Here is a 24,554-nt window from a genome sequence, read left to right on the forward strand (position 1 = left end):
ATGTATGTCCCTTTAGAAACAATAGGCCTAAAGTAATGCTCCTTTGGTCAAGCTTGTATAATCCACTCCAGAATCAGTCCTGATTTAATTTATGAGTGGACCACCGATCAAATAGCAAATGTAACACAGTCGTCCACTTAAAAAGAAACTTTCAAACATAGAAGGTCGGTAAAGAACAAGTAGTTACTCTCCTGACGTTAAATTGGGTATTGCATACAGCTATAAATAAAAACACAACAACCACACAATCTTTGGAATTTTTGTGCAATTTACTCTCCGTTAATCCACATGTTGCCCTCTTTGTCAACAGCGTTATCAATACATACATTGTGAGAGGTCCAGACTACTCTGCATCAACATGATTGCTTTGCAACAAGAACATTTACAAAAACAGTAAGACTGAACATGTTATCATCGGCGGGAACAGTTAAGTACAAAGATTTCATTTTTATATCAATTTAAGTTGGAGAATCTGGCTTTTTGATGATTTGTTTTCTTCTTAGTGATCTTTGAGAGATCATCTATGAACAGTGATTCTTCGCAGATATAAAAAGAAGCAGAAAATTAACTGAACGTGATGAATCCTCTGAACTCATAACCAAAAGCTGGTTGAAATCTAATTTATGGGAATGCTGTGAATATTAGGGATACATAGAAAACAAAGTCATCTAACAGGTTTTCACATCTTCCTCAAAGGATTCTCATCTACAGATAAAGAAATGAAAGTAACCTCATACAATAAGGGGGAAGGAGCTAAAATATCCTCAAAGAGGCAACTTTACAGAATAACAGGAATCACATCTGTATTCACTTCAACTTAGTTTTCAGACCTTATGAGAGGATTTTTAAAACAAACTGGCGTTCAAAAATATATGGCGATGACGTTTGGCTAAGCATTATGCTCATGCTGCAAAACTAGGCTCACAGACCTGAACCATGATGAGAAGATTTAAAGGCATCAAATTCCCACATTGTAGAAATAATAATTGCAACACCAGAGAAACAAAAAAGTCAGAGTCAACATACTTTAGAAAAGAAACCTGTTCATTCAGAAATATGATGAAAAAAAAAAAGTGAGTTTATGGCTACAAGAGATTTAACACAACGGTGAATAGATTGTTACAATAACTATTTCACACGAGCTGCTAATATGATTTGTAGGCATAGAAACCCAAAGTTATGCTCCTCAAACGTGACCCTGCAGTTTCAAACTTGGTTCTAAATATACTGGATGTAGAAATTTTATTCTCTTTAAAGAAGTGCATGAAATTTGTAACAGCAGCATGAAATCCCAATCCATGCATACTCGCTGGCCAACGCCTGCTGGAGCTCATGGCCTTAAAGGGATATTCAGCTTGATACGACTCACCTACTCTGTAAGAGTGGAGCACTGTGGAAACTGTCCTTTGTGGCCAATATCTATCAAACACAATTCAATTGGAATTTGCATTTTTTGCAAATGCAATGTAGATTTTTTTAAAATAATGAACCATGTTAATGTGAAATATGTGAACATGGATGGCCTCTGCACAGTTCAGTGATGCATGTGAGCAGCTGAAACAGATTCTTCCCTTCAAAAGGGACAGGTTCAACACCTCCACTGGCATAAACCTTAACACTATTGTAACACTGTGACAACTTGCCACACCCTTTTTTCTAATAGTCCCCACAGTGAGAAAGTGATTATTCTAATATCTTAATTTGCTTCAAATACAAGTGTTAACTGGACTTTTTGCCTGCCAAAATCAACCAAGCAATTTCAGCAGCTAGCTGAAAAAGTGAGGCTTGGTCGCCTGCCAGAGCGGCCAGTAGATGCAAAAGCACAGCCAAGAGTTGCAGAAAGTTTCTGCCGATGGTCGGAGTAAATTTGGAGTCCAGTCCAGATCAAGCTCATCAGGCAGTCTGATGCACTGTAATGCACCACTACGTGGGCTATAAGACAGGAATGTGATATCAATAAAAATTGTTTTGATTACAACTCACTCATGCCTGTGCTTATGATGTCCTAGTGTCATAAGAACTCCATGAGCCACACTCCACAGCTCAGAGACCCGCATGAAGTCCTCCAGACGCACAAAGGGACACTATTGGATGCACTGATTTCACCTCTCAGAGACATACGTGCCTTGCACTGGACTTAAGAGGCACAGCTTAATCAATAAGGCAATGTGAACATGTGAGCTGTAATCTTCCCTATGCCGTCATTTCATAAATGAAGTCCGCACTAATACTGTACACTTTAATGGAATGGTGCCATTCACAATGGAAATGCGATTTGAAAAATAAATATAGCACCTGGCCAAATGGTTTGCTTTGTTTTTTTTGAATGTTTGCGTATACTGATCAGGCATCAGCTCCAAAAATAATATAAAATGAAACCCTAAACAAAGAACACAAAAACACTCAGAAGAGCTGTTTGGTAGCAGGTTGGAAGTTTTTAGAATCACATGGGTTCTGGTAATTTAAGTTCATCAAGATTCAATACGCTGTGCATAATGAAACTAAGTATAAAACAATTGGAATTCATGTGTGACAAGATTACATCTACTGTATATGATTACAGCATTGTTCCTGAAGCCAGTTAGGAATTACGATTACAATTATCCCTGTAGACTGGAATCAATTCAATCAGCTGTTTAAGCATCGCCATACTGATCAATCTGTTGTTGGACACTACAATTTTCTTTATGCCAAGAAATAAAACTGGCAAAACCAAAAATGCACATTCTCCCCTTTAAAAACAAGGAAACAAAAGCAAACATGTAAATAACAGTTTTTCTTCCAAAAATGGATTAGCCATTGGACATACAATACAATTACATAGATACATATTTTCAATACTGCACATTCAATCTGCCAAAAAAGTAATGATTACAAAGCCAACAAAGATGCTGCCATATATATAGAGATGTATGTACAATGATTATAGCATTCATAATTGCACTATGCCTCAATAAATGTAAATTACAGGCGTATGTTCACGGGTATTGTTACCAAAAAAATGCTTTAAGTAAATTGGGAATGAGGAATTGCAAATCATAAGTGCCAACTGGAAACGTAAGGTCTTACTTTGGTACAAAGTGAACATCACCACTCTGCCTTTCCATGTAGGAATCAGCCAAATTCATCCTCGGCTACGGAACGGTCAGAAGTCAAGCTGTGATTGGACCATTATAAGGACACAGCCAAAACGTGCCAGAATTTGGAGGATCCACGAGTCAGTCAGTAAAGACAGTCAGTTGGTTTCTGCGTTCATCAGCTGAGCTCTTCTTTGTCTCAACACTTTCCATGTAATTAGTAAACAGCGCAAAAGTGGAGTCTGGTGCCTCAATTGTTTTGGCATTGGCAATAAATACACATATTACCATAATGAAAGCATTAATGTGGCACAGTCAAACATAATCATTTCATAACATTGTCTCATAAATTATTACTTCAACTCCTCTCAATCTTTGTAAAACAAGCAGCACCTTCACAATTTTCGTCGTGCTCCTCCTGGCCTGGTCGTCTCCAAGCCCACTCAAACCTCAGTGGAAACGTCAATGCCGAAGAGGTGACACATGACTGTCACTCAACAAACAACTCAGGCTACCCCAACCCCCAAATGTGGTAAATGCTCCTCCTCCTCCCGTTACACTATCACATGGTACCAAAATCGGGTTGATGTAAAATTAAGAATGATTGAAGGCGATGCTAAATCTAAAAATCACAGATCAAAGTTTATGCTCATTTCTCCAGAGAGTTGCCAAAAGGCGGCGCTCCGAAGAACGAAGGTCAGGCTGTCAATTGGAGATGTGTAACATCGTTTCTGGTTGGGTCAACAGGTAAACATTCCCAGGACAAAGCGTCAGAATGCACAGACATAGGAGGGTAAAAAAAATAAAAAAGGAACCAAAATCCTCCCCCACCTCCCGTTATTCTTGCTAATACAATGGAGGAGAAGGGGGGGGGGGCACAAAGTAGTTTCTTTCCTTCAGTAAACCCCCTGATCATAGCTGTACATTTTCAATAGCAAATCACTCCCCAACCCTTCTGAATGTCTGACCATACTCACTCCCCACATTTCATGAACTCCTTAAACAGCAAGATAACATTTACTGCTCACCCATTTTGGACAAAGAGATCAATAAATGGCAAATAAATTAGTATTATGCAACCATTATATATTTTTTTCATTAGATTTTTTTAAATGTGTATATGATGCATCTTTTCACAGCTCGTGTCAGTCAGTGTGTTTTGAGGGCCTCCTGTCGGCCGCCCTGCTCCGTTCTACACCAGGTTGTACTCCTTTAGGTTGAGTTGCAGGATGGTGTCCTTGACGGCAGCAAAGACAAAACGGATGTTCTCTGTGTCAGTGGCACAGGTGAAGTGAGAGTAGATGATCTTATCGCTGTCTGGATTCAGATCCACAAACATCTTGAGAATAAACTCTCTTCCTGCTTGGGCATCCCTCTGGGGACCTGAGGAGAGAAAGATGAATGAATGTACACTCCAAGAGGATCCAAGGAGCGGTTGTACTTTTTTTATTATACGCCATATATTCTTAGTACTGTTGGAATTTTTTTAACTGTCTTTATTCACTCATCCTTTTTAAAAGATGGTTGATGCCACTTGACTATTTTGCAGTTTTTAAAAGATGCCAAAACATGGCTACTGTCATTGAAAGAGTTTGGTGCTTTTACCGAACTTAAACGCCACTGTTCCCTGGTTTTGGCGTTCGCTCATAAAAAAGATCAGAAATTAGTCTTTTGTGCATTTATCTAAATAACAGGAATTATTAAAAGAATTCCAGTTTAGTGCCGGTTAATAAAATTACAGTCATCTGCAAAATTGCAATCATCTGCAATTTTATTAACAGTTTTACGTTGTCTATGAAAAAGTATTAAATTTAGAGAGAGGTTTCGTTCCGTGGCTGACAAAAGTAAGAATTTAAATCTACATGTAATCAAAAAAATATAATAATATTATATTGTTGGCATGAAATTGTTCAGGTGTTTTATTTGTATCCATTTACCACAATACAGCTGTTCTTATGGCATCAGAAGGCTTGAATCCCGTTTCTCCTGTTACTCACCATCATACTCTGGAAAGTAGTCGACCAGATGAGAGTACATAATCTTCTCCTCCAACAAGTCCTTCTTGTTGAGGAAGAGGATGACTGAGGAGTTTTGGAACCAAGGATATGTGATTATTGTTCTAAACAGAGCTTTACTCTCCTCCATCCGGTTCTAGAGAGTGTGGATGTGTGAGGAAAGGAGGAGAGGGGAAGTGAGACGGAGGAAGGAAGAGTTAAATCATTTCATTAAACCACAGTTATTTCATACTTGTGAGGACCAGGTTTTACAAAATGTTATACCACAGCAGAAGGAGAGCACGAGGCCACGTCGCCTTCTACACTTTAATTGCTACGCTGGCACTTAATTTCAGTTCTGAGCCAAACAAATGTTCTTAAAACAAGCTTCAGTCAGCACTGCAGTGTATTAACAAACACTGCAAAAGTACGACTGGAGAACGCACCTACGCCATGTTTCCACACCTGCTCATGAATCCATTTTAACAAACTCTGGCACACATGTTCCGTCATCTTGAGGAGGAGATGTGGCCTGAGGCTGTATTCAAAGCAGCTGGATGAACATTTACAAATGATTTCCAATGGAAAAAAACACGGCAAACAGCCGGACGGGAGGACAACCTGATTTCCATTGTTTTAAATAAGGAACAGCTTTGCATCTTTCATAAAACAAAGACGTCTTTCAAGAGGTCAAATTGTTGTTTCTTAATGAGAAACAAAGCATCAAACAGACAACAATAAGACATGCACAAAAAACAATACACTTTAGTGTGAGTTATTCATTCACCTCATTGTCTGATTCCACCAACACTTGGTCGTACTCGCTGAGTGCTACCAGGAACATGATGGATGTGACATTTTCAAAGCAGTGGATCCACTTCCTCCTTTCTGACCTCTGACCTCCAACATCTACCATTCTGTTGTGGCAGCAGCATCAGGGAGAGAGACAGAGACAGAGAGAGAGAGAGAGAGAGAGAGAGAGAGAGAGAGAGAGAGAGAGAGAGAGAGAGAGAGAGAGAGAGAGACAGAGACAGAGAGACAGAGACAGAGAGAGAGACAGAGAGAGAGAGAGAGAGAGAGAGAGAGAGACATAGAGAGAGAGAGAGAGAGAGAGAGAGAGAGAGAGACAGAGAGAGAGAGACAGAGAGAGAGAGAGAGAGAGAGAGAGAGAGACAGAGACAGAGAGAGAGAGAGAGAGAGAGAGACAGAGAGACAGAGAGAGAGAGAGAGAGACAGAGAGAGACAGAGAGAGAAAGTCATTAGAAGCACTGATGACTGTGTGAGAGAAAAGATATGGCAGGATAAAACAAATATACTGTATCGTGTGACCTTTTTAGGTATAAACTGCATGTTAGTGTGGCAGTGACGACCTTCTCTGTGCCATCTTGATTTACTTAGATAGAGCAAACGGTATAAGACTATAACCACAAACTGCTCCGGTCTGTTGAGTTGTGACATATACCGGTACTCCTGTTGTTTGATGATTTATCTTCTTTTAAACTGCAGCTCACTTCATCCTCTGCTCAGATACCAGAGCTCCCAGACCTCCTTCTCTCTCCATTTGCACATTTTTAGCTTCCTGTATGAGTTGGCTGCTAACACTACTAACTACTCCTATGTAATATGTTGAGTGTGATTAAGTCGTTTTTTAAAATAATTTTTTGTAATCATGCATATAGATATGTAAGTGCAGAACAAGTTTCTTGATGGTTCACATTATTTCTGTATTTACCTGAATATGACGCTTTGCAGGTCAAACGGGTATTCAATGATGCCCGTGGTGGGAACTCGAACCCTCAACACATCCTGCTGAGTAGGAAGATAGGCTGGCTGTGCGATCCGGTCCAATGCGTTCAGGTAACTACAGGCACACAGCGATTAAATGAAACTTTTTTTTAACAACAGGAACCCTCTGAAATATAACTAGCACTTCATCACTGTCTTTTATCACTGTCATGTACTTTACCTTCAACATTTTGTGTTTTCTCCTCTGTCAACATCACAATGTCTAATTTTAGCATTTTCATGAACTGTGTTATATACAATACATATTAGACTCACTATTTAGTGGAGTCTGACAGCTGGTATTCCCTCCTTCGATCGTAGCACTCCTGGATGCCCGGGTCGTTCCATAAGCTCTTGATGGCGTCAACGTACGGATTCTCAAACATGTTGACCTTTTCTACGTCCACCTCTCTCACAATGTTAGCGTTTCCCTGAAGGGGATCAAAGAGGAACAACTGAGACACAAATCTTTTTTTTTAAAAGATGAAGTAACACTTTTCATTCGCTCATACGTCAAGATTTTATTGGTAATCTAAAACCACAGTAACCATGAAGAACATTCATTATGCAGATGATGCAGTGCTAATTATCAATCATTCACATTCTATATCCAGAAGTTGCTTTGCACCCCGAGGCTCAGCATGAGCCTAATATCTGAAACCCAGATCTCACTGGGTCAACTAAAGGGAGAGCTTTGCTGTCCCAGATTCCCATTAAAACTGTGTCCCATGACAAAAGATCAACATGTGCCCGATTGGTGAAATGGTTTCATTCTGATAAAACTGACGGTGATGGATTTTAGGATTCTTTTAAGGGTTTGAATGTTTAACTGAAACAAATAACATCATCATAACTTAAGAATATGAATATGGATGTCAAAAAAATCCAAAAGCTCAAACCGACATATAATGGAATAAGTTTTAATCCTCAAGTCAAAGTTTGATTATTCTTTGAAACCTATAAATGACTTCATGATTTTTAAAGTGCTTATTTTTTTTTTACCCCAAGGATCACAAATATAAATGTAGCAACTAAGACAGGTAAGATGTCAGATATGACAAACCAGATGTCCAGCATGCATGACACTCTTTTTGAGGTTGGGCTTGTTCAACCTACAAATCTGCAATTGTGACATGTCTGACATGTCTGACAACCAGCCAGTGTAAACAGAATCAACAGGTTTCTCTTTCACTTCCTCTGCATTGGTTCAGCCCTTTGAAGAGGACAAGCAGTCCACATTTAAGCTTAATGTGTAAGAGTCATGAACTACGATCTATTCCAGATACTGGATTCACTTTACAGTGAAATACACAAAGAAAGAAACCTTTTAGTCATTATTTTATTTTATTGCACTTGCATATTTGCAAGTGCATATTTGTACTGGATTATAACTGAGATCATAGTAGGTGACAGTGCCAGACTAAATGGTCACATTCAGTTTAATTTTTCTTGAGCAAGGAGGATAGCTTTGGAACTGAGTTGGCAGCTTTTTCTGCACTAGGACGATGTGTCTAGGTTGTTTGTTAAAATGTAGGGGGAAAAAAAATCCCATTTGAGCTTAGAGGACTTTTTTTTCTGTTTGTTAAGGCATCAAAAAGAACATTGATTCTTTCTTTATATTGCATCAAAATTTTTAACATACATAAATGAAAGAGGACAGAAAGACTTTCTAAAGTGATAATCAACCAACAGACTCAAATGTGTCCTTTCTTGAATAACCCTAACTCATAGAAGTACCGAAGCATAACCAAATAATTTACAAACAGAGCACTTTAAGGACACAGGAAGTGTTACAAAGCGACAGGAAACAATTATGGATGGCTGCTCCAAATAAGATAGATGACACTAAAAATATACAAGGATAATGCAGTCACTTTGTTGTTTCTTTCGCTCTTCTTTCGCTCTCAAATACAAACTATGAAAGACAACAGTTGTTATTCCGGTGGAGGAATATGACATGGGTTGAGAGAAAAGGCCATTTACCTTGTTGTGCTCATATTTGTAGGGTATCTTGAGTGTCTCCATGGCTCGGATCATTGCCTGCATGGCTGTGAAGATGTTCTGATAGACCAGTTTGGTAAAACCCCTTTTGTCCTCATCTGAGTAGCCGGCACCATGGATAATCCTCATCTGTTTGATGAATGTGCTCTTCCCACTTTCCCCAGTGCCTGAGAACATCGACATGAAGAGGGAAGAAATGAACAGAAAGAATTTACTTTCTAGCTCTGTGCAGGTCTTCGTTTAGCTAAAAAGCACATTTCGATTCAATGAATTGCTTCAGTATTTCCTCAAGCAGTGAGAGGAAAACTGTAAAATTATTCAAATACCATGACATTCTTTCAGATCAGAATCCAGACCTTGATCCTCAGTTGCATGTCTGGGTGAATGATAGCTGGAACACTTAACATCAGACAACATTTTTCCTTTAGAAGACACAGTCCATTGCAAATGAAGGGCCCATTAGCTGCAGTGATTCAACCGTCATCACTAGAAGAGCACTGGCCATCTTCATGATAAGGTTCTATATGTAACATTCACTACCACAAGATGTTGCACTTGAGCACCAGTATCTCAGATCAAAACACCAACTGTGCTGTCTAGTAACCCTCCGTGAGGTAGTGACACAAGCATGAAAGACATCCAATCCTCCTCACTACTGGAAGATTTCTACCTCACCATTTCTCTCTCTCTCTTATGTACTAACTCTCAACAACTGGGTACTAAATATACAAATGAGCAACTGTTACAATAACTGTGCAGTCATGTCTGACTGAATATGTCAGAAACAATGAACTTGTCTATATGATAAAACACAATAACAGAAAGAATCATCAATGTAACCTATTCCATGTCAGGAAATGGATGAATAGTGAAGTCAGAAAACTAAGACAATGACTCCACATTGGCCTAAAGACCGCACATAGGTGATACTTCACTATGGGCTTGTCAATATGAACAGCCTTTATCCCATTGCTCTCTGGGTCAGTTGTTCCATCCATCCATCCATCCATCCATCCATCCATCCATCCTCTTGTAGATGAGATGATGGTAGTCTTGTCTACAGACTCTTTTTCTGCTTTGCTGGTCACAGGTATCTTCTTCTTTTCCTTTTGGCTTTTCCCTTCAGGGGTCGCCACAGTGAATCAATTGCCTCCATCTAGCCCTGTCCTTTGCATCCTCTTCTCTCACACCAACTACCTTCATGTCCTCCCTCATTATATCCATAAACCTCCTCTTTGGTCTTCCTCTAGGCCTCCTGCCTGGCAGTTCAAAACTCAGCATCCTTCTACCAATATATTCACTATCTCTCCTCTGGACATGTCCAAACCATCTCAGTCTGGCCTCTCTGACTTTATCTCCAAAACCAGAGGGACATGTGCTGTCCCTCTGATGTACTCATTCCTGATCCTATCCTTCCTGGTCACTCCCAAAGAGAACCTCAGCATCTTCATCTCTGCTACCTCCAGCTCTGTCTCCTGTCTTTTCCTCAGTGACACTGTCTCTAGACCAAACAAAATTGCTGGTCTCACCACAGTTTTGTACACCTTTCCTTTCATTTTAGCTGAAACTCTTCTATCACACATCACACCTGACACTTTCCCCCACCCGTTCCATCCTGCCTGTACACGCTTCTTCACCTCTTTTCCACACTCTCCATTGCTCTGCACTGTTGACCCTAAGTACTTAAAATCCTCCACCGTCTTGATCTCTTCTCCCTGTAACCTCACTCTTCCACTTGGGTCCCTCTCATTCACACACATGTACTCTGTCTTACTGCAGCTAACTTTCATTCCTCTCCTTTCCAGGACAAACCTCCACCTCTCTAGCTTCTCCTCCACCTGTTCCCTGCTCTCACTACAGATCACAATGTCATCTGCAAACATCATAGTCCATGGAGATTCCTGTCTAACCTCATCTGTCAGCCCGTCCATCACCATAGCGAACAAGAAGGGGCTCAGAGCTGATCCCTGATTCAGTCCCACCTCCACCTTGAACCCTGTCTGTCACACCTACAGCACACCTCACCACTGTCTTACAGTCCTCATACATGTCCTGCACCACTCTAACATACTTCTCTGCCACTCCAGACTTCCTCATACAATACCACAGTTCCTCTCTGGACACCCTGTCATAAGCTTTCTCCAGATCTACAAAAACACAATGCAGCTCCCTCTAGCCTTCTCTGTACTTCTCTATCAACATCCGCAAAGCAAATACTCCATCTGTAGTACTCTTTTTTGTCATGAAACCATACTGCTGCTTACAAATGTTCACTTCTGCCCTTAGTCTAGCTTCCACTACTCTTTCCCATAACTTCATTGTGTGGCTCATCAGCTTTATTCCTCTGTAGTTTCCACAACTCTGCACGTGTCCCTTGTTCTTAATAATGGGGACCAGCACACTTCTCCTCCATTCCTCAGGCATCTTCTCACTATCTATGATCCTGTTGAACAACCCAGTCAGAAACTCTACTGCCACCTCTCCTAGACACTTCCAAACCTCTACAGGTATATCATCAGGACCGACTGCCATTCCACTCTTCATCCTCTTCAGTGCCCTCCTCACCTCATCCTGACTAATCTTTGCTACATCCTGGTCCACAACAGTCAGCTCTCCTAGTCTTTGTTCTCTCTCATTTTCCATGTTCATGAACTCTTCAAAGTACTCTTTCCATCTTCCCATCACACTACTGGCACCTGTCAATAGACTTCCGTCCCTATCCTTAATTACCCTAACCTGCTGCACGTCCTTCCCATCTCTCTGTCTTGCCAACCTGTATTGATCAGTCTCTCCCTCCTTACTGTCCAACCTAGCATACAAGTCATCATAAGCCCCTTGTTTGGCCTTTGCTACCTCTACCTTCACGTTACGCTGCATCTCCCTGTACTCCAGTCTACTCCCCCCAGTCCTCTCAGTGTCCCTATTCCTCTTAGCTAACCTCTTTCTCTGTATACATTCCTGTACCTCCTCATTCCACCACCAAGTCTCCTTATCTACTTTCCTTCCAGATGACACACCAAGTACTCTCCCACCTGTCTCCCTGATCACATTAGCTGTAGTTGTCCAGTCATCTGGAAGCACCTCCTGACCACCCAGAGCCTGTCTTAACTCCCTCCTAAAAGTCATGCAACACTCTTCCTTTTTCAGCTTCCACCATTTCGTCTTCTGCTCTGCCTTTGCCCTCTTCATCTTCCTCACCACCAGAGTCATCCTACACACCACCATCCTATGCTGTTTGGCTACACTCTCACCTACCACTACTTTGCAGTCACTGATCTCCTTCAGGTTACACCGTCTACACAAGATGTAGTCTACCTGTGTGCTCCTACCACCACACTTATAGGTCACCCTATGTTCCTGCCTCTTCTGGAAGAAAGTATTCAATACAGCCATTTCCATCCTTTTTGCAAAGTCAACTACCATCTGTCCTTCTGCATTCCTCTCCTGGATACCAAACCTGCCCATCACATCCTCATCACCTCTGTTACCTGCACCAACATGTCCATTGAAGTCTGCACCAATGACAACTCTGTCCCTTCTAGGCATGCTCTGCATCACTTCATCAAAGTCCAACCAGAATTTCTTCTTCTCCTCCAGCTCACATCCTACCTGTGGAGCATACCCATTAACAACATTGAACATCACACCTTCTATTTCTAGCTTCAGACTCATCACTCTATCCGACACTCTTTTTACCTCCAGGAGATTCCTAACAAACTCCTCCTTCAAGATAACTCCTACTCCATTTCTCTTCCCATCTGCACCATGATAGAACAACTTGAACCCTGCTCCTAAACTTCTAGCCTTGCTACCTTTCCACCTGGTCTCCTGGACACAGTATGTCTACCTTCCTCCTCTGCATCATGTCAACCAACTCTCTACCTTTTCCTGTCATAGTTCCAACATTCAACGTCCCTACTCTTAGTCCTATACTCTTGGTGTTCCTCTTCTCTTCCTTCGTGCAAAAGCACCTTCTTCCACTCCTTCTTCGACCAACAGTAATCCAATTTCCACCGGCGCCCTGTAGGTCAACAGCGCCGATGGCGGTTGTTGTTAACCCGGGCCTCGACCGATCCGGTATGGAAGTCATAGCTTTGATTCGCATCTTTGATTTGGCAAAAGTTTTGCCCTCTTGCGGCTACATTTGTGGGTTACATTTATGCTGGAGTCTATTCCAGTTGACCACGTATCAGGGGTGGGGAACACACCAGACTTGTCATTGGTACATCGATAGACAAACAAGCACTCATGCATACACCTACAGACAATTTGACATGATCAATCCACCTAACCTGCATGTTTCTGGAGGTGAGAGGAAGCTGGAGAACCTAGGGAGAAGCCACGCAGACATGGGGAGAACTTCTAAACCCCGCACAGAAACAATTCGAGCCCGGTATCTTCTTGCTGTGAGAACACTACCCACTGAGCCACAGTGCAACCCTTTGGATCAATTGTTAATACAGTATATATTGACACATCAGCTTTAAGCTGCATGGGTAAAATAAGCTAATGATGTAAAGCCCAAGAAAATTGGATTTGACTGTGTTTGTTATAAAATATTTGTGTACATTTGGACAATTTTCCTGAGAGGAAAAACTGAATCTTGACTCTTTGTAATGCAAACATGTTATCTTGGAAGAAACACCCACTCACAGTCAGTCACACACGATATACAGCGAAGGCACATTCACATACAGTTATGCACTCACTCATGCACTGACTCAGTCAGATATATTAAGTGCTAGCTACTTTCCTTTCAGCAAACATCTGCTTCCTCTCAGCGGTGACAGGGACTACTTGAAGTGAAGAACTGACAGTTTCTCTTTGGTTTAGTCTTGGCAGACCAAAAGAACTGTCTAACTTTACCTGACCACTCATACCCTGTGTGTGTGTGTGTGTGTGTGTGTGTGTGTGTGTGTGTGTGTGTGTGTGTGTGTGTGTGTGTGTGTGTGTGTGTGTGTGTGTGTGTGTGTGTGTGTGTTCTGCACGGATAGAGGTCAAGACATGTATGCTGCATTCCAGAGTAACCACTGAAGTTTTTTTTTTATAATTTGTGAATACAAATAAGAATACAAACAAACTAAAGGAAACAACCACAAAACGCGTGTCTTTTTGGGCCCTACGCAGTATATGCAAAACTTCATTGATTTCCTGCAGTGGTTGTAAAGAGATGCAAATAGATGATTGCCTGTTACAAAAAAGCAGATAAGAGCATCCTTAAATGTCTCATTTGACAAGCTTGAGAAGTACTAGACAGAAAAAAAAATTGTGGTTCCGGATTTGAGATAACTTTAATCATGGTTTCATCATTCCTATATAGCATTATTATATCACAGAATTGCTTGCTCCTTTTTATGGGATATTTTTGATACAACACATATATTAGATTTCAAAATTGAACACTGTTAACAGTCCAGTCAAAATAGAAATCTATTATGAGTCTTGGAAATTTATTGATAAAATTCTGTGATGCATTAGATTTCTATTTGCCACATCAGCGTAGCTATGTTTGATGCTTCACCTGATAGTCTAGTTTTCTTACATAACTGGCACATGGACAGTCATTAAATCATTTGAAGCCAGCGCAGGATTCTTTTTTCAACAAGTGTTAACTTTCCTAAAGAACTTCTCGAAAACAAAATTGTTTTCACACACTTAATTTCATATGTGCATTTAAAACAATGATAAAAGTTATTTTTTGCCACATCAAATGTAACTTCTGAAAAAAGACTAAAGTTACTGAGTTTCACCAACATTCTCTCTGTATTTTGTCAACATGTAATCACTATCATAGTGGCAAAAACCAGAGCACTACTTTTAACACACATTCCTAATAATGTCACATGCACCAATTTTTAAACACTATAAAATACATCAAAATTACACACACTATAAAATACATAACACACAGACCAAGGCAATGTTTATTGGGGCTCACATAGTTAGATTTTCAATGGCTTGCTAATATTACATGTTATCACTACACAAATACTTCACCCTTGCACCACACACTTGCCCCAACTTAGATAGACAACTGCATTAACCTCAGTGGTGAGTTGTTAAGAACCAAGAAAAAAAAAAAGGAGTTGTGCAAGACTTAATGTCATACGACATCCTCCATAAAAACACAGTAGACGCATTCCGTTTCATAGACGGGCAAAAGAAGACAAGAAAAACCCTTAAAAGCCTAAACTAAATATTGGGGGGAGGGGGTAGATTTTACAGGAACAAATGGCCTGAGTCTCTCACATATGGCACACTTCAAAACTTTTCATGCTTGTTCAAACCCAGACAAGACCCTGAGAAATGGGTCATAAATCTCTACACAGGCAAATTTCAAATTTCTTTCTTTCTTCGGTTTTTTCCAAGTTTGTCCTGCTAAGGTTTGAAAAGTGTAATGTTATGGGGATCCATACATTAAAAAAATGTTCCTCACAGAATAAACTTGAACTAATTCATACAAGAAGTATTGTATGCAGCTACTATGGAAGAAAGCAAATAATTTAATTTAAAAAACAAACAAACATAAAAAAGGACACATCTTCTCTGTGTCTGTGCATTGATTGACACAAACCACAAACACAAACCATAAAAACAAAGGCATATATGAAAATAATAACCCTATCAAGTGATTTTGGTAATCACTTAAACGACTGACTTGATAGACAAGGGGAAAGTTGAAACGCAGTAGGGGTTCGTTCAAACTAGAAATCCACATGGTTAAATGGTGTTTGCAATGTAGGGCTGATTATATTTTCCACAGCTAATTCCTGTGGGTATCAGATTGATTCAGCAGTAGTGGCTAAAGTTCTGACTGCCTGATACCGATTGTTACAATGATCTCAACCAGTATTCAGTGTGAATACATTAAGATGGAATGCTTATGTTGAGGACAACTCGCTCAGCAGTAATACAGCGTTGTGATGAAATCACCTCAATGTCTTCCAGACCTGACTTATCCTAGATACACTGCTGATATTAAGTCAAGTATTTGCTGCGTGAGCAGCATGACATTGGACTTGTTGTACTAGAACTGAGGAATATTCTACAATTGTCATTAAAAAAAAAAAGAATTGTTTCAGCATCCATCTCTAATGCCGCACTTTCTGTTGCCGAATTGTTAACATGACTGAAATATCATCACATGAATCATATGACATCTTTAGTGTTTCTTGTCATAATTACAACCATGTGTTTGTTAAAAGTCGACTAAAAGCTTGCGGTGGACTTTGTTCAGTCGCAGCCTTGACATAGTTCCCACGGCTTTCATGTCTCTGATAAAAGCAGCCAACAGTGATCGGTTGGACCAACACTTTCACAAAAATTGTTGATAGATGAGTTGCAATGTTTTATGACTTTTCATGACTTTAGAGGTTATTCCAGGATCAAATGAGTGCATTACTGTTATGCCTGTTCTAATGTTTGGAGTCCAATATGCAGTACTGCAAATCATGTCATTCCATATTTTTCTCAGTAACCAAAAAAGGGGAGCAGGGATTATAAATTAGGCCCAATTGTCACTTGGGGATTCAAACTGAGCTGTGCCACTTTTTTAATTGAGCAAATTGGAATCACTTTACCATATTTGACCCTTTTGACTGCCGCAGAGGTTTGATACCTAGAGACCTAAACTAATAGGTCAGATATGTGCAATACATGTAGAAATACAACTGCAGCAATTACACACACTAATCAGCCATAATATTAAAACTACCTGCCTGATATTAGCAGGTCTGTAAAATTATAGGTTTTGTTGGGGTGGCATCCTAAGGAGTCTGGCGCCTGCACGATGACAATGAACCCTTTGGTATCTGGACTGGAAGATGAGGCCTCAATGGACCAGACTTGTTTCAGTCCTGCAGACAATTAGACATCTAGGGCATTTGGGGACAAGGTCAGGACCTTGATATTTTTGTCGTGTTACTTTTGTACTGTAAAAGGGTAAATTGTACTACTAGATGCAGGGATGGAGCTTGGGGATCTCATCATTTCCCACGAGGGGGATGTAACTGTACTGCAGTGGTGTTTGGTACCTGGTACATATCCACACCCGCATGAATACCAGGTTTACTAGCAGAACATTCTTAGCAAAAAAGGTAAATTACCTCTACTCATTAACGGTTTTAGTGTGGCTGATTAACTTGTGTCTCATTCAATTTTGCTGCAAGCTAACATCGAGATCATTGTAACAATCAGATAGGATGGATTTAGGTTAAAGCTGACTTGAGACAAAGGGGCTATATTAAAACATTAATTCAATCATTCATTCATTTTCACAACCGCTTCATCCGCTGTCGCGGGACACTGGATCCTATCCCAGCTGACAAAGGGCGTGAGGCGGGGGAAACTTCGGGCGCGATGCCAGTGTACTGCGGAGCCACACAGAGATGCAGACAACCACGCACGCACACACTCATACCCAGTCAATTTGGAACCAGCCAGTTAACTTGGAAGTGTTTTAGGAGGTTGGAGGAAGCTGGAGAACCCAGAGAGAACCCACCCAGACACGGGGAGAACATGCAAACTCCGCACAGAGCGGGACTTGAACCCAGAACTGCCTTGCTGTGCGGCGACACCCTATCCACTGCGCCACCGTGCCACAAATTCACAATTCATGCCAGCATTATGGAGGTGTGGCTCAACCAGTCATTTTTGGTCCAATCTATTTATTCATAAAGTCAGATTACATAATGTATTCCCTTCTAGACACTGGTCACTATGTTACCATTCCTAGACTAAGTTAACCCCCCCCTGCATTATTCACATTGAATTTCTCATGACTCTACAGGTTTAAAATCTCTGCTAACAGAGCCAGTTTCTACCTTCCTGGCCCTGACGTCTAAAAAAACAAACACCTGGAGGTGAGCTGACAGTGGGAGGTGTCAGCTCCTCTGGAGCACTGCCGAGGCCACTTATTTGGGGCGCACCACAAAGGAGCTCCCCACCACTCTACCTACTCTGAATGCGTACAGGCCCTCTGTGTGTGTGTGTGTGTGTGTGTGTATGTTTGTTCAGGGCCTGTACATACTAACATATGCATGTGATTGGACCAATTAGAGAGTGCTCTTAATTTCCTTTCGGGGATTACTAAAGTGCATTAAATTAAAATTAAATTTTCCTCAAATACAAAGTTAACAGGGGGTGCCCTCAAAAAGCTTTGTCCACCAATCCTCCGGCGGAACGACTCAGTCAATGAGCCTCGATCAGACAACAAGAGTTTACAGGCTCACTCCTAAATATGGTAAACCCTCTTGATTTCTACTGGGATGTAAAGGGAGAGTCCCAGATTAAGTCTCTGTCCACACAGCAGATTAGCTCCTCTTTGATAGAAACAAGTCAAAGATAATATCCAGCACTCGCTATGATTATAATTATAATCTCACAAAATTTTATTAGGTTGGATGTGTATGTTTTTTACACATGTCGTGACAATTAACAAAGATGTACAACATCTCTCATGTTAACTTCATCTAAAGTTGTGGATGGTGAAGTCTCTTGTTGATGCTGTTTGTTCCCTCCTTTTCCAGTCATGCTAACATAGTTACTTTGTGGGACGTTGAGCGTGAATCGCTACGTGACACCCATTACATGCAAAACACACGAGTAGAAATGTGTCCTACCAAGTAGTCAATACAAAAGATATATTTGATATCAGCCCACAAATCTGTTCATCAACCTTTAAAATGTCATCATAAGTGACATAGATCACACTTCGACACATCAGCAACAGCATTGTATGATTAACTTTATCAACTGCATCTTATTTTCATCCTTTATTATTATGTGTCCATCAACATTCAGTGGTCAGGTTTTCATTTGAAAGACAAAATAAAGGTTGCTTGTTTTGAAGAATAAATCTTGCTCAGCTAAAGCTTGCTAGCCTTGCAGGAACCACAGCACTCTTGTTTAATTGTTCCAACTTTAGATTTTAATATCATTTTTCACTCCAGACATTTTTACGTAGCTCCTCAGCTGTAACAAATAACACTTACGGTGGTCAGGTTTTTTTTCCTCCATGCAATGCAGCACTATACAATGTTATTTGTTCCATGTGGCTTGGCAGGGCAAAGATATGTGTGGTGAAAAATTCTGTTCAGCTTAGTTTCACTTCACATTTCCCGTGATCCGCTGCAGTTTTGGCTCATTAGATTGTATTGATATGCTATCACCAAGGTTGGTTAACCTGAAGCTTCACACATGAGAAGGTGTTTTTCCTCTTGTGAACAGTGAAAGATATGACTTGTTCTAATATATTTAATTTCCAATTAATATGTTGAGCTCGTGTGCTGCTGGAGGGGATCAATTTTAGTTGGTCATCACAGAGATACTCTGAAAGAGTATCTGTGCTGACATTGATTTTTACTGGACCTTTCTTGAGTCACTTATCTGGGTGAGGCCTTTAGTATCTCTGACTCATTAACAGCATTTAAACTACTCGTGTGCCAGACAGCTCTTAAGTGTTGCACAAAAACCCACTCCTCCTCCCACTGCATCCTCCACCCCGTTGCTAGATGCGCATTCTGGGTACTTGAAGTTAAATTTTGCACATCTACTTTAATAGAGAACACCGCATTAACGGACACAAAAGGAGGACAGATTCATACTTTCAAAGACTTTTAAACTGGGCTTTTGTTGTGTTTGCTTCAACATAGACCAGTGGGTTTCACAAACTAGCAGTCCGATGCTGAAGCAGCCGACAGGAGAGCAAATGGGAAACTTTTCTTCTTCTCTTAAAACATCCCTCAAGAGGTAAAAACTCAGCATGTCTTTATTACAAAAGGGACTGGATGATGTGTCCCAGCTCCACCATCTCCCCCTACACGGATTCTCTGAAGAACAGGGAGGAGGGCAGTGGATCAGGGGGAGAGGTTTCTGCCAACACTCACCATGGCCATCACCACTAATGGGCCTTATGTTGAAAATCTAATTAGAAAGATGACGAGTAGATGCCTCATTTTCATCAAATTTCTTCACCATGACTTTATTGAAAGGATGGCTATCCCTACTCTCTCATTTAACAGTACTGTACTACTGTATTATAAAAATATAAAGTACACTCTGATATATACCAGTGTTTCAAGATTTTTAGGATTTTATGATTAGAACAAGACATCCATGAACAAAAAAGTATTTCACTTTATTTTATTTTATTTCACTCTTTCACTAATTACTTTTGACACTGACAGTAAGACTGCTGTAATTCATTAATTTATTGATTATTCTAATGATTAATACAATAATGAAATAACAAATATAGTTCTTATTGTTCAATTTTAGTCTGTGGTGTCATCTTCACGCTGGTAACTGGTCCACTAAACAGCACAAAAAAAACACTGACAAATAACACAAAGGAAGCTGTTTTAATGTTTTAAGACCTTAATGGCAGCATGTTATTTTCTGTGGGTTATTTTCTTAAAAATTTGGTAACTCATAATACTTGAACCACCTGACTGATTTACGTTCTTAACCAGCTGTTAATTACTGTCAAAATTAAGTTTTCACTGGCCTCGACTTTGGAATTTGAACCTTGATCTCCACTAGCAAACATTACTTTATGTTAAAATGCTACTGCTGAAATATAGTTAACATCAGTGCGGTCCACTTTGTGACATGGATGCATTGAGGACATATAGCTGTGTTGAGCCACTTCCATTTTATAATAAATACAATGCACTACATGTTCTTTCCTTCTCCATGTGTCACATACTTTGGACCTTTTCCTCTCATTTCTTCTGAGGTGCCTGTGTTTTGTTTGCCTTGTTCTTTTCTTCCTTCGTCTGCAATTTGCAGTCCGCATTACAGCAATATGGGAAGAAAATGCCTTGTGCCACATAAAGACCTATCTGTGTGAAACACAATGTGCTCTATATAACTGTCCATATTAAAACAAAGACAAATCATTTGCCTTCAGAATTTTAATTAATCGAGTTACTCAAATTATTTAGGGTCATTTCAGCCCTAAACAGGAGTAGCAGGAAGTTATGCGATTGCTTGTCAAGATATTTTGAAGAGCTGCGAACACAGTTACCATGTTGTGTAATCCTGTGGATCTCGAGCACAGAAAAAGTTGGTTAAATTTAGAGTCAGATCTAAGAGTAGAAGCAGTTTCTGGATCAGTTTCATTTTCTTAAAACATTGTGACACGGGCCTTTTCATATCTGTTCAACACAACAACAGGCCAATAATAAAAAAAACAAAACAAAGCATGGCGAAGTCATGATGTTCTAACACTATGTTCAACTGGATCACAATGTAGATCTTGGAAAACTAAAGTTGGATATTGGGTCACTGTACGGCAATAGAGATGGGTGGAGACACGGCGCTACCACCAATTTTTGCAGTGCAATGTTGCCTTTGCGAGGCTGGATATCTGAGAGATTGTGACAGGAAATGGGGATAAAGAGTGGGGTGGTTCACAAGTGGCATAGGGGAGTGAGAGGGAATGAAGCCCACACAGCGCGACTACAACACTGCACCCAAACAATATTTCGCATTTTTATGGAAACTCAAACTCAAGTCAGACGTCAGATTTTTTTTTTCAGTATCATTAACGATGTACATCTCAAACAACTGTTGCAGAAATTTGAATTAACAAAGGGCACAAATTATTTTCCCACTGTTGACCTTCTGTTGACAGCAGTGTTAGTGGAGGTGTGTGTCCTGTTTGCATTACTGTCCTGTATATATAAGTGGGTTCATGAGGACTTCATCACACGTTTCCATACATACGTTTGCAGCCTCATGCTTTCAGACTGGACACCTGGGGAAATAATTATTGCCAGGGTTGGGGTTGTTAAGCTCCCTTGCTTGCTCCCAATAAAAAGCTAGACTGTGGCCCAGTCCATATTGGATGGGCCCACTGCACAAGCCCTGGGAATGCACGAGGTGGTAAAGCGTTAACCCTCTTTGCAGTGACTTGAGTGCAGTTGTCTCCAAACCTGTTGCAGTTATTCAAATCAGGTGGCTTCACATTGTAGGCCTGACTGTCAGCAGCTCGTCCCTCTGCTGCCCCGACAGTCTCTGCTCTTGACTCCAGCCGCCCAAACTTACCTCAGGTATGAAGACCCAACAAATAGACCCCCTAAACCTACACACCCCGTCCACACCCCCACCTGAAAAAGGGATTTCTCCAAAAAGGGATTTACTCCTCGCTCACCCCCCCCTGTTTCACATGGAGCTCACCTAGAAGCAACAGTTTCAGTTCCCGGCGTGCGTCCCTCTTATCCCGGCGGAGCTGCCTCTCGATCTCGTCGTTGATCCGCCTCGCTTCCTTCGCCTCCTCGCTGAGGCAACACGCCATTATGGATTCCAGGGTCATTCTCTCTTTAGGAATTTAAAAAAAAAAAAAAAAAAGACACGGACTTTTCTGCCTTTTCTTCCTTTACGAGTTCATTCAAATGCCAGATTCATCAGTCAACACCATATAAAAAAAACAACCCCAAAACAAAACGCAGGCCTGCGAATGTCAAAACGCGTCTTCACACAGGCCTGCCTGTGGTGGAATAACGCGTGGACGCCCTGATAATGAGGCTGTACAGCGCTCAGATTGTACTGGAAAGGAAAATTAAGATATTTGAGAAATTGTTGACCCCCTCCCCCTGTTGCAGTTTCGCTTTTCCTGGCCTCCGGACAGCTTTTAAATAGTGTCCAAAGCGGTTTGGAGTTGAGTATTTGTACAATCTTAATTGGTTTAATCTGCTTTTCCTCCTCAGTGCGATCAACAGATCGTTTTAGGACACATCCTCCGCGCTGTTCTGTGTGATCTCCTTAAGCGTTGCCATCCGTGCTCTCCTCCCTTCAAAGTCCGCCAATGTTGTTATTTTTCCAATCCACGAAATCCCTTATGTTGAAATTGTCGTCCGTGAGAGTGGGCAGCGTGAAAAACACATGAGTACAGCTGTCGCTTTATTTTCCAATGGCTCGACTCCCGGGCGTGGTAAGGCAGAATATGGCGGACTTTCACTCCAATCCGCTAGGCTGGAATACAGTACAGTTATCTCAGTCTGTCTGCTAAAAAAAAATCAAGAAAGCCACACATTTCAGTCGGAGCTGTCGATGCCGCAGAGGAGATATTACAGTCTGTGGCGAAAGGCGCTCACGTCCACGGACACCGATGGGTGAACACAGGATTACGCGCAGTGTTTTTGCTTTTTCTCCAGTCAAATCTTTTCCTTTTCCTCAATTTTCTTCTTGTATTTTATTACACGGGCCATCCACTCCTCCGCCAACAGGGTGACGTCGGCCTCCCGTCAACTATGGGGGAGTGTCATGTCAAGCACATAAGAATAAACCCCAACCTGTGGCATAGAAATGTTTATGAATGGAGGGGCTGCGCTCATTTCTTTAAGGCCGTGCGCGTAAAAGAATATCAATGGTATTTAATATTTATGCTGATATCAATTCATAATAAACCAAGATAAACTTCAATAAGCGTGAAATACACGGGGTGCATTGCACGTATAGCGAGACAGAAAATATGTAAAATAAAATATTTTAAGCCCCCAAATATAAAAAAAAAATGTGCCACAACTATAATTTTGCTACATGACAATCTTCCATTGGAAATGTTTGTGTTATCATCTCCATTGTACAGACAAGAAAATAGCAGTTGAAGAGACACCAATATAGATATAAACACTGGTTGTTTGTTATGCCAAAATTATGTTATAGTAAACCTTACTTTGAAGTGAAATGATAAAATGACTCATTTTGGCGGTAGTCATACTGAAACCATTTGCTGCAGATTAAGTTAGAATTGAGGCCATCTCATCCGTATTGATTGTAACCTAACTAAGTGTCCTATTTAGCCAATTTAAATGGGACCATACCAGTGTCTCAGAGCTTAATTGCATGTGATGCCTTTGTTCAAATCCAGCTCATGAGATGAAATTTACCGACTATCAAGCAGGCAAAAATCTGACCTATAATGCATGAAAACATTAAATACGAAGACTGTAAGATAGTTAGAGTAGATTTCATGTTAGCGGTCAAGAGACTTCTGATTCATCCAAGAGGTCCAGCTTGTGGAGCCATTCAAGCTGTGCCTAAATGAAGTTCAAACAACTGGTTCTCGACAGGAGGCCAGCCAGAGTTCAGCAGCATCTTAACCTGACATGCATCATATTTGTTGGCTGAAAATCGGGCACCAATTTATTTTCCATCAACTGGAGTAACAAGCACATTTTAAAAGTTGCAATATTTTCTTGTGAAACTTCTATTTTTTGTGATTTTGTTTGTTTGTAATGTGTGAATAATACAGGGACACGTATGGCAGAAACATAACAAAAAGTAATGATGAGGTCTTTGACACCAAACCTTTTTACATTGTGAGTTTTAAGCCATGTTTTTCAAAAGGTCCACATGTCATAATTCTGTTTAAAATATTAATTGTTCGAGTTGATGTTGTTCTCAAACAACACGTGGTGTCGTGTGTGAATTTGTGTTTAATAAGTAGTAAGTAATGCCCCTGGGTAAATCTGGCCATAAATATGTATGGGCTGATGGATGGAAAAAAAATAATTACATCAGCATTTGAGTGAAAACAAGTGATTTTGAATCCTCTCATCAATTCACGTTAACTTATTCTATTTGGGTACATGCCGAGACAACTCTGTCCATATCTGGAAATGTACAGAACTACAAGAATAAAGCGCTTATATTTCGTCCAACTTTTATTTTGAAAGAAAAAACAACAACT

General features: G+C 40.5%; 1 protein-coding gene across 1 annotated transcript; it reads right to left on the bottom strand.

The window, feature by feature from the left end:
- Positions 1-256: 256 nt before the first annotated feature.
- LOC137592040 (guanine nucleotide-binding protein G(q) subunit alpha) lies at positions 257-23,066 on the bottom strand. Its single transcript, XM_068309887.1, has 7 exons — positions 22,040-23,066; positions 8,840-9,024; positions 7,133-7,287; positions 6,804-6,932; positions 5,859-5,988; positions 5,075-5,228; positions 257-4,460 (listed from the first exon to the last, which is right to left on the bottom strand). Exons 1-7 carry the CDS (start codon positions 22,173-22,175, stop codon positions 4,270-4,272), a joined length of 1,080 nt encoding a protein of 359 aa, XP_068165988.1. The 5' UTR covers positions 22,176-23,066; the 3' UTR covers positions 257-4,269.
- Between the last annotated feature and the right edge of the window lie 1,488 nt (positions 23,067-24,554).

This window comes from Antennarius striatus, chromosome 3, assembly GCF_040054535.1.
Source record: "Antennarius striatus isolate MH-2024 chromosome 3, ASM4005453v1, whole genome shotgun sequence".
Taxonomy (NCBI): domain Eukaryota; kingdom Metazoa; phylum Chordata; class Actinopteri; order Lophiiformes; family Antennariidae; genus Antennarius; species Antennarius striatus.

Coding starts and splice junctions, on each gene's coding strand:
- LOC137592040 (XM_068309887.1), bottom strand. CDS start 22,175: ATGACCCTGGAATCCATAATGGCGTGTTGCCTCAGCGAGGAGGCGAAG. Junction 7,288..8,839: donor ACAAATATGAGCACAACAAG/GTAAATGGCCTT, acceptor GATCCCCTTCAG/GGAAACGCTAACATTGTGAG. Junction 5,989..6,803: donor CTGCAAAGCGTCATATTCAG/GTAAATACAGAA, acceptor CTGCCACAACAG/AATGGTAGATGTTGGAGGTC.